Source organism: Hyaena hyaena, unplaced genomic scaffold (genome assembly GCF_003009895.1).
Source record: "Hyaena hyaena isolate Hyena2069 unplaced genomic scaffold, ASM300989v1 scaffold_47, whole genome shotgun sequence".
Lineage (NCBI taxonomy): Eukaryota > Metazoa > Chordata > Mammalia > Carnivora > Hyaenidae > Hyaena > Hyaena hyaena.
This window is the reverse complement of record NW_024080679.1, coordinates 2,598,101-2,607,717: the sequence shown is the minus strand read 5'-3', so window position 1 is coordinate 2,607,717 and position 9,617 is coordinate 2,598,101. Positions and strand designations below refer to the sequence as shown.

Sequence of the window (9,617 nt, the reverse complement as noted above, 5' to 3'; positions counted from 1 at the left end):
ACATAGAGCCCACCTCCTGGGTGCTCTATTTATACTTACTGGTGGAAGTGGGTAAAACTTTTGACAAGGTTTTCTAACACACAGCAGATAGATTCTCAATGGGCATGGTTTTCTTCAGGTCAAGGGAGGACTTGAATATGGCTAAGACTTTAATCGGTTAGTATCTTTCTAATTAAAGCGCTCCAGGACAAGGTGGTGTGGAGGAAGAGATGAGGCTATTTGTAAACTGTGCTTATTATTTTATCTGTAGGCATGGGCCCTCTCAGGAAATGGGTCTCTCGCGTTGTACAGAACTGTAGAATCTGGATTTTTGCCTAAAATGCTTGCTTTTATGTATTCTAAGATGTTTTGCCTTTTACTGACCTATTTAAAGATGTTGCTAAAATGGTCTCAATTTGAAAGCCTGACAAAGATTTGGGATGAAACAGGAACGAATCGTAAGGAGTGCTTGGCTTCAGAACGTGCGTTCATATCGGCTCTACTTTCACTTAAAAAAATTTTTTTTAATGTTTATTTTATTTTTGAAAGAGAGGGAGACAGAGTGTGAGCGGAGGAGGGGCAGAGAGGGAGACAGAATCCGAAGCAGGTTCCAGGCTCTGAGCTGTCAGCACAGAGCCCGACGCGGTGCTCGAACTCATGGAACTGTGAGATCATGACCAGGGTCAAAGTCAGCTGCCCAACCAAGAGAGCCCCCCAGGCGCCCCCACTTTCACTTTTAGATGCACTGCTTGGAACTTTACACACTAGGGCCATTGCCTCTACATTTCCATTTCTAACCATTTCTTCTCTTCACTGCACTGAGGGGGGTATTCGGACATGTCAGCTGACAGAGTAAAAATCCAAATTCTTTTGTGGGCGGGGGAGGGGTAATGGAGCCACACAGAGACCCTTAGGTAGCAGCTACAACCATGTGAACTATTCAGTACCTACTTCCTGGTACTGCTGTTTTACGAAATCAAGTCTCTCACAGTCTCTGCAGTAGCTAATTCCATTGAAAATGGGATCATGTCTTTAAAATCCTTTTATTCTTCAGCTTATTACACCAGCCCTTCCACTTGGACGTTGAATAAACTATTTGCTGTTGTGTCAAATCTCTGGTTCCTGCAGAAATATCCCAAGATTTGTGACAGGCCAGTGTAGGGCGTCCAAAGGCTTCTCATCACAGTTGAGTAAAATCCCCAAGGCAAGGTGGGCAAGGCGTGTCCCCAGTGTCCCAAGCGGCCTCTGCAGCTTCCGACTGGGGTTTATCTGTGCATCTCCACCAGCAGGCGCACTGATCAGGCATGAACGTCGTTTCCTCTGATTTCTTTCAAACCCATCGAATGTATTTAAACCACTTATTTTACTCTACCCAGTATTTGTGTTACAGCAGAAGAGGGTCCCCACTTCCTGAGACCGCTGCGAAAGCCTCTTTTACAACGCTTCCAACCAGGGAGACAAGGATAAAGAAACTGAAGGTCATGTTTAGTAAGTGGCAGAGCCAAGATTTAAACCCAGTTTTGTCTGACACCAAAGCCCTATTCTTTCCTTTTAATACTACATGGGCTCTCAAAATTGGAGTTACTTGGCTAAATAAATTGTGCTTGCCAAGGAGATTAAAGTACTTTTTTTAAAACCACCATTACTAATGATTAAGAGTTCCAGCTTAACTACTCTTTCACCAGTATTTGCTTATTAGAGGTGAAAACATCAAATGCACTGTTCTAATGAGTTTGTGTTTTTCATTACCAGCAAGGGTAAGCTGTACCCATTTCCATCTCTACTTCTCTTTCTACGCTTCCATGCGTTGATTCTGCATGTGGCTACAGTGCAGAGCAAAAGATAAACATGATCACAATCGGGGCCTACTTGGAAAATAAAGAACTACTTATTACCCGAGATCAAGGATGGAGAAACGTAAATTTACTAAAATATTTCTTTATTTGAATAAGGTCAATGTCATTTCTTGAATTTCAGCTAGCATCAAATATCAGAAAAAAACACTTGACAAAATGTTACCCAATTTCATGAAATGAACAGTGGATAGAAAACCCTTTTAAATTTTAAAAGAAAAATATTAAACAGGCAAACATACAGGTCTAAAAAGTTGCAAGTGGTGATTTTACATTAGGCCTTATAAATAAAAAAAAAAACAACAAACCACCCCATATAGTCGTTTGTTCACTATCTCCCTGCAGTGAGCACATGAACAGGAAAAGATAATCACATCTTAATATTCACAACTGCTATTTAAATTCTTTACAAAGATTGTATCTCTGCAATGCATTGGGTCAGGCAATCCCTTATTCAAGTAATTTGTTTTCCCCAAGTTACCAAAAAGTATAATTGTCTGAGATAAAATGCCACAAAAATTGCAATCAGGAAAGCAAAGAGCTTTAGCAGGCGTACTTTGAGATGGGAGTTTCCACGGCTTGTTTTATAAGTTTAAAAACCATCAAACAAAGTACCAAAAGCTATGGGCAACAATCTGGGCTTAATGTGTGATTATTAATAAACCCAGAGTTTTAGTAAAAAGAACATTAATTATGAAGTATAAAAGAATCAGGGCGCATTTACTGATGTCACTGACGATGAAAATGTCACATTATGCTCCCAGCTCAGCTTTAAACCAACAAAAGACTTCTACTTTCGCATTCCTCATCTTAGTGGTTCTCAGGTGTGCTCAGAATCCCGAGGTGCTTGCTGAAAACGACTTTCGGAAGCCTCGCCCCTGAATTCTGGTTCAGGCGACTTAGAACGGAGCCCTGGACTCTGTCTTCTTCACAAGCACACCAGGACCCGGATGGTCCCCGGACCACACTTTGAGAAATGCTGACGTCCCTTTAATACCTAACAGAACACCGCTTACTGTCTGTGGCTTCACAGGGAAGTTTTGAGCTGAATAAAACATTAGAATAATCAGAACACAAGCAGACACACTAAATAAAAGCATCAGCCATTAGGTAATTAATTTCTTTTTAAAAGTGGCATCAGAAGCACAAGGAGTTATACACTAAAAATTTAAAATCAATTTTGTTTTCATCCAAGGCACCTGGAAAATAGTTGCTGGTGTGAGAGAAGTCAACAAATTCAATTCTACAAAACAGTATAGAAATGAAAGGGTCCTGGCAGTGACGGATTTCTCCGCAGAGCAAATATTTTTCTTCAGAAATGAAGCCACCTAAGGTCTGTGATTTTGAGGAAAAGAAACCGCATTTCAACCAATATGACGAAGGGCCTGTGCGAACTGCTTTACTAAGGGATTTTCAAGTCAATGAAATGACTAAGTAAGAGAGAAAAAGATGCACGTGCTCCCGTGGCCGCCGCCTCCCCGGGTCAGGGCGGATGTACATCTGGTTTTCCTGCTGGACATTCGGGCACGTGTGACCACGGGTTTTGTAACACTGGACAGTCTGCAGCCTTTTACCTCAAGAGGACTTCCCGACTTTCACAGTCCACAACTTAAATATTCTTCCGGAGGTTTTCTGTTTGTGTCTTTCAGATTAAGAGCAGACTGTGTGAGGTCTCTGAAACACGGATTTCAGAATGTTACTACTACCACCCAGGCAGACCACAGAAACATGTTCTCTGGGAAAGCGACCGGAGCGGAGCAGGACGTCACTAGAATATTCTCGTTCAGTGTTCCAGGATGAACGGGAATCTAGAAAGCAAGGCTAGGGCTGTGCATGCGCACAGCACGGAGCTCCTCCCGGGCTCCACAGAGACTTTAGGTGGTTAGCCCAATCTGTGAATGACATTTGAGAGCAAATTCATGAAGGTCTGGAAGAATCAAACAGTACTGTTTTATAACACAGTATTATTTTGGCTTCTGTGACAAAGGACAGATAACTACTTAAAGAGTATTTGGAAGCCAGTAAGAAACAGGTCTACGTCAGCTGTGAAAACAGGTCTGAATTTTAAAATGACCTTTACCAACTGTTTCTAGAATACCTAGAACAACTATGTACAAAGACTACAATAACCCCTTCCAGTGTGACATTTCAGGATTGAGCTTCCTAGTAACTGCTTCGCAATACCCTCAGTTCTGGCATTACAAAAAAAGAAATCAGAACTAGTAATTCTATTCTGCAAATGTTGCCTTCAAAATCTTAACATGGCTTCTACTATATAGCCTGCTTGATTTAAACACCACCAGATTATATCACGTAATGTTAACCAAAATGCAATAGGTTTTGTGAGCATTATCCTCAAGACAGGCAGTCGGAGCTGGACTTACACACTATACAACATGGGAGAAATAAGTTCCTTAAGCTACAAATAAACCCCAAGATCATTTTCATAATCTTGAACTGACACTGATGCAATGGAGGCATTCGAGAACGTGCGCAACAGTCATGAAATGAACACATTACCAGGCAGAAGACGACCTCTAAAAACGAGTATGAGAGGAACAAACGTCTTCACCTAAACGGGTTTTCAGGCAAAGAGCAGCTCTTCATTTTCTTCCGAAACTCCCTTTAAAAGTGAAATGTATCCTGGATAATAGGAGGGCAAAATACTTCAACATTCCAAAGCCTATTTTCTAGATCCTAAAGCTCTCAGACAAAATATTCTTTGATTTCAAAGGGGAACTGCATTAAAGGCCTGCAGGACTGAGTCACAGAGTAGGAAACTTGACCTCTAAGAGAAGAGTCTGGTCACAAAATGGACATGATGGGGAGCTCTCAGATCACAGAGTTTGGGGGTCAGGAGGGCAAGTGTATTTACGTTAAATAAAGAAACCTTCCAACACTGGAGACGTAGGGGTAACTTTCACATCTGGGGGGCCCCCCAGTTTCTATTATTTACCATCTTCTTTTTTTAATCAATATTCTGTTCAGTGGTTGTATTCTACTGGCCAGAAATTCACTGAAATTTAAATAGATTTATGTACTATGCACAAATTTACATGTGGTTGTCTTTGTTTTAAGGTTTATTCTTACTGCAAATCAACGTTTAAAGTTATTTTATACAAAATTTAATAATTTAGACTATGAAGCAATTTAAATACTTAAATTCCCTCAAAAAGACAACATTTTGTACACACATACATGATGTACACATATGAAAATCGTGGTCAAAAGAATTTTTTGGCAGCTGCTTCTTGCTGAGTCCTAAGGAAAAAGAGAAAGAAAGAAAAACTGAAAGTTCTGTATATTTTACTTCAGAAAGGAGTGCTTAAAATTGAAAATATACATCATCTTTTGAGATAGAAGATGCATTAAGATAAGCATACATTCTACAAATGCACTCCCACGTGACTGAAATAGACTAGAAATAATATTTGCTTTGTGTAAACCGAATTTTATAACTACCAAAGGCTCTGTTATGCGCATTGATAACTTTGAGTATTGAAAATTGAACAAACACAGAAAAATGTTGAGTTACATTTTAGAGACTTACCTATACATGATATAACCAATGAATAACACGGTCTGTACCACTACAAATATAACAAAGTGTATCGTAGATAAACATGATGGAAATGGTGGTAGTTCTGGGCATTTTGGTCTTTCGTTTGATGGCTGTAAGGCAAAGAACTTCTGTTACTCAAACTGGTATTTTAGAAAAAGAAGTAAATGTGCAATCTTGATAAAATTCATGGTTAACTACATAAACTCAAGTCTTCCATCTCATAAAGATCTTCTGCCCCCTTAACTTCTACTACCTTTATAAGTTCATTTATATATTTCTATTTTAGCAATCTCTACACCCATCGTGGAGCTCAAACTCATGACCCAAGATCAAGGGTCGCATGCTCTTCTGACCAAGCCAGCCAGACGCCCCTACCTCCTAACTTTCTGAGAGAGTAGCTGACACTGGAAGGCCTCCACCATCATGGTCCAGTCACTAACTCATTGCCATCGGGCTCAAATCTTCCTCAAAGTGACAATGAATTTTTTGGGTTCCTGATGGTCACAAACCACGCATTCCCTGGACACATCCAGTCTATACTTCCTGTACAAGAGTAATTATCAATAGTATCCCCTTTATTCTCAAAAATGTTCTGGTCCAGGCAATTACATGGTTACCCCACCTGACAAATACAATGGCTTTTCCTTAGTCCTCATCCTCCCCGATCTCTTAGCAATCAATATTATCAATTAGTACTTTGAAAAATGTTTCTATTTCCATGGGTATTCCTTCTATTTTCAGGGGATCATTAAATACCAGGGACAAAGATTTGATCAAGGTATCCAGACAGATGGCTTCTAGGATTAGTTCTCACTATGTTTACGTCTGTACACATGTATCTACAGCATCAACCTGGCCACTGCAACACAGGCTGAAGTTGGGAGAAAATAACCTCAAACGAAACTAAGGGAATAGACGATAATGCTTTGGATGAGAGGTAATGATCAGTAAGAAAACTATTAAGTCATATTTGAAAAATATGTATATCTGAGACGTATATAAAAATATAGTTAACACAGACAGTATCTAAAAATACAAAGGAGATGAGATTACATGTGAAAGACCTAAGTTCTTCCCTTCTACCACGTACTAGCTAATGACCTCAGACAAGTTATTTAACATATTTTCTTTCCTGAAGAAAAAAAGTATTTTTTAAAAATCTGGTATTAGGACTTCTGGGAAGGTAAACCACATAGTACAGACCATCTGCCTCGCAGAAGACAACCAGCAGACCCAGAAACAAGTCTGCTCTAAGACGAACATCTGCCTGTGGATGCCTCAGGTGAGCGCCCACCTCTTGCTTTCAGCTTAGGTCACGATCCCAAGATCGTGGGATCAAGCCCCATGTCAGGTTCCATGTGGAGTACGGATTCTGCCTGAGATTCTCTTTCTTTCCCTCTGCTCCTCTCCCTGCTCACATGTGCTCTCTCTTTAAAAAAAAAAAAAAAAAAGAAAAAGACCCAAACAAACAAAACCCCACCTATCTGCATGCAAAGGCAGCAAACAAGATAGTAAGAAATTATGGGATCAGCATTTTAGGGGGGAAAAAAGGCCAAAGAAAGACAACTAGAGATCAGGGGGCGCCTGGGTGGCTCAGTCAGTTAAGCGTCTGACTTCGGCTCAGGTCATGATCTCACAGTTTGTGGGTTCGAGCCCCACGTCAGGCTCTGTGCAGACAGCTCAGAGCCTGGAGTCTGCTTCGGATTCTGTCTCTCCCTCTCTCTCTTTGCCCCTCCCCTGCTTGTGCTCTTTCTTAAAAATAAACATTAAATTATTTTTAATTAAAAAGAAAATAAACCCATGGATCAGAGAAGACATTAAAATGGAAATTAAAAAGTTTATCGGAAGATTAATGTAAATACTCCATATAAAAAATTATGGGATAGGAGGAACATTTTCTGTTTCTACCTCTGAAGGGCTGACTAGGAACAGCTCTCTCACCTTGAACAAGTAGAAAACAGGATAAAGTATGTGACACCCGTTTACAAACACTGGCCACAGCCAGTGGCCTGGAGGTAGATTCTGCAGCACAGGCAGGGCCCCCAGAGAGAAGCGAGTAGCCCTGCTGAGTTGAGAAGTCCGAGGCTGAGGCCGCAGTTTGGGGAGGTTACAGAGGCGCTATGGGACAGACTATGAAAAGGGGTAACAACAGAGACAGAAATCTCTGAAGTTTGCAGAAGTGTCCCTCAAATCTTTGGCTGAATCTAATCTGCACATGTGTGGTGTAAAACTCCACAGAGCTAGGAAAGAACTACTCAAAGCAAGAGGCCAAACAATTCCCAGAGCTCACGGGCAGCGCTAGGAACAGTCTGTTTCCCCAGCAGCCAGCCAGAGAAACCACTGCAGGGGGGAGAAACACACCCTTAGACCAGCGGTTCTCAACCAGCGGCAGTTTTATTCGGCCAGAGAACATCTGGCCATGTCTGAAGACACCTCACCTGGATTGTCGTGCCTGGGAAGTGGCACTGGCACCCAGTAGGTAGAGGCCAATAACACACAGAACAGTCTCCCACAAAAAAAAGTACATGGTGCAAAATATCAATGTTGCTGAGACTGAGAAATCCTAACCAGACCCTCAAAGCTTAAAAAGCGTACCTTGTAGAGATCAAACTAATACCCTAAATTTAACTATAGATCACAACAAAGTCAAATACTATTTAAAGGAAGACAACAAAATCCAACAATCGGTAACATAAAAGGAGAAATGTTTAGCATCCAATGAAAAATTACCAGGTGTGCAAAGAAGAAAAATTGACCCAGTCTTAGGAGAAAAATTAATCAGTAAAAATAAGACCCAGAAATGACAGAGATGATGGAATTACCCAAGAAAGACCTTAAAACATACTGTAAACCTGATCTCTGGGCTTACGAATGTAGAGAAAAATATAAACATGATGAGGAAATGGAAGATATAAAAAAGGGACCTAAATGGAATTTCCAGAGACTAACACACAAAAAGATACTTTGGAGGAGATTAACAGTACATTGGACACTGCAGAAGAAAACCTCAATAAACCTGAAGACACAGCAACAGAAGTGATTCACAACTAGAAGTCTAAGAGAGCCGCGCTTGAGCAGCTCAGTTGGTTAAACGTCTGACACTCTCAGAATAAATAAACAAACATTAAAAGAAAACAGAAAGTCTAATAGAAAAAAACTGAAAGAAACATGGCTAAAAATGTTCCATATTAAAGACAACTATTAATGCACAGAACCAAGATATTGAGCCCCACCCAAGTGGAAGAAAAACAAAAGCAAAGCATATCATAATCAAACTGTTGAAAATCAGTATTAGATTAAAATCTTAGAAGCAGAGAAAAACACATTAGGCATAGAAAAAAAAGGCAGACTTCTCATTAGAAATTGTATTATAAATGATTACACAGTCACATAATGGGGGGCATATGGCTATAAAAGCAGTGAGGAAGGTCCGTATACTACAATGGCCGTGTGAAGAAGGGAAAAAAACCAGGGAGAAGATAAATACGTACACCATGCTACCATCTATAAAAGAAAGGGGAGATTTCATAACTGTTTCTGCTTATATTAAAAAAGAAAGAAACAATGGATGGATAAACTACAGCCACCCCCCCCCCCATTCATTTCTCTCATGATAGAAGTAGCTTAAGCATGTTTTCATATATGGTATAAGCTTTTCCTTTTTTCTCTTATAATTAAAAACAAATGTTTATTTATTTTGTCAGAGAGGGCGACAGCATGAGCAAGGGAGGGGCAGAGAGAGAGAATCCCAAGTAAGTTCTGCACTGTCAGTGCAGAGTCTGATGTGGGGCTCGAACTCCCAAACGGTGAGATCTTGACCTGAGGTGAAATCCAAGAGTCAGATGTTTCAGTGACTGAGGCACCCAGGTGCCCCAGTACAAGCTTTTCCCATGAATGCCATTCATTTCTCCAGCACATTTTTAATCGGGTTGTTACACAGTGAATTTTTAGTTTTGGTCATTTTAAGGAGACTGGATCACAAGAGGAAGAGGCAAGTGCTACAAGCACTTGTGAATTTGATAAGGGGTCTGAACACCAGTAAGTAAGTTAAGGAACAACAAGCACCGCAGGCCCACTGTCTAGTGTCGTCTCTTATGCACATCAAACTCGGAAAACGGGTTACCTACTTTTTTTTTCAATTTTTTAAAATGTTTTATTTATTTCTGAGAGAGAGAGAGAGAGAAAGAGAAAGAGAGAGACAGCATGAGCAGGAAAGGGGCAGA

At 40.4% G+C, this 9,617-nt stretch overlaps 1 protein-coding gene across 2 annotated transcripts in view; it reads right to left on the bottom strand.

The window, feature by feature from the left end:
• Positions 1-1,901: 1,901 nt before the first annotated feature.
• Positions 1,902-9,617, bottom strand: part of LMAN1 (lectin, mannose binding 1) — a 34,200-nt gene continuing 26,484 nt past the window's right edge. For both annotated transcript variants that reach the window (XM_039230519.1, XM_039230520.1), the window contains exons 12-13: positions 5,383-5,504; positions 1,902-5,093 (exon numbers count right to left, since the gene is read on the bottom strand). In XM_039230519.1, coding sequence (XP_039086450.1) covers positions 5,057-5,093; positions 5,383-5,504 — 159 coding nt within the window. In that variant the 3' untranslated portion in view covers positions 1,902-5,056. The remainder of the gene's footprint in view (positions 5,094-5,382; positions 5,505-9,617) is intronic.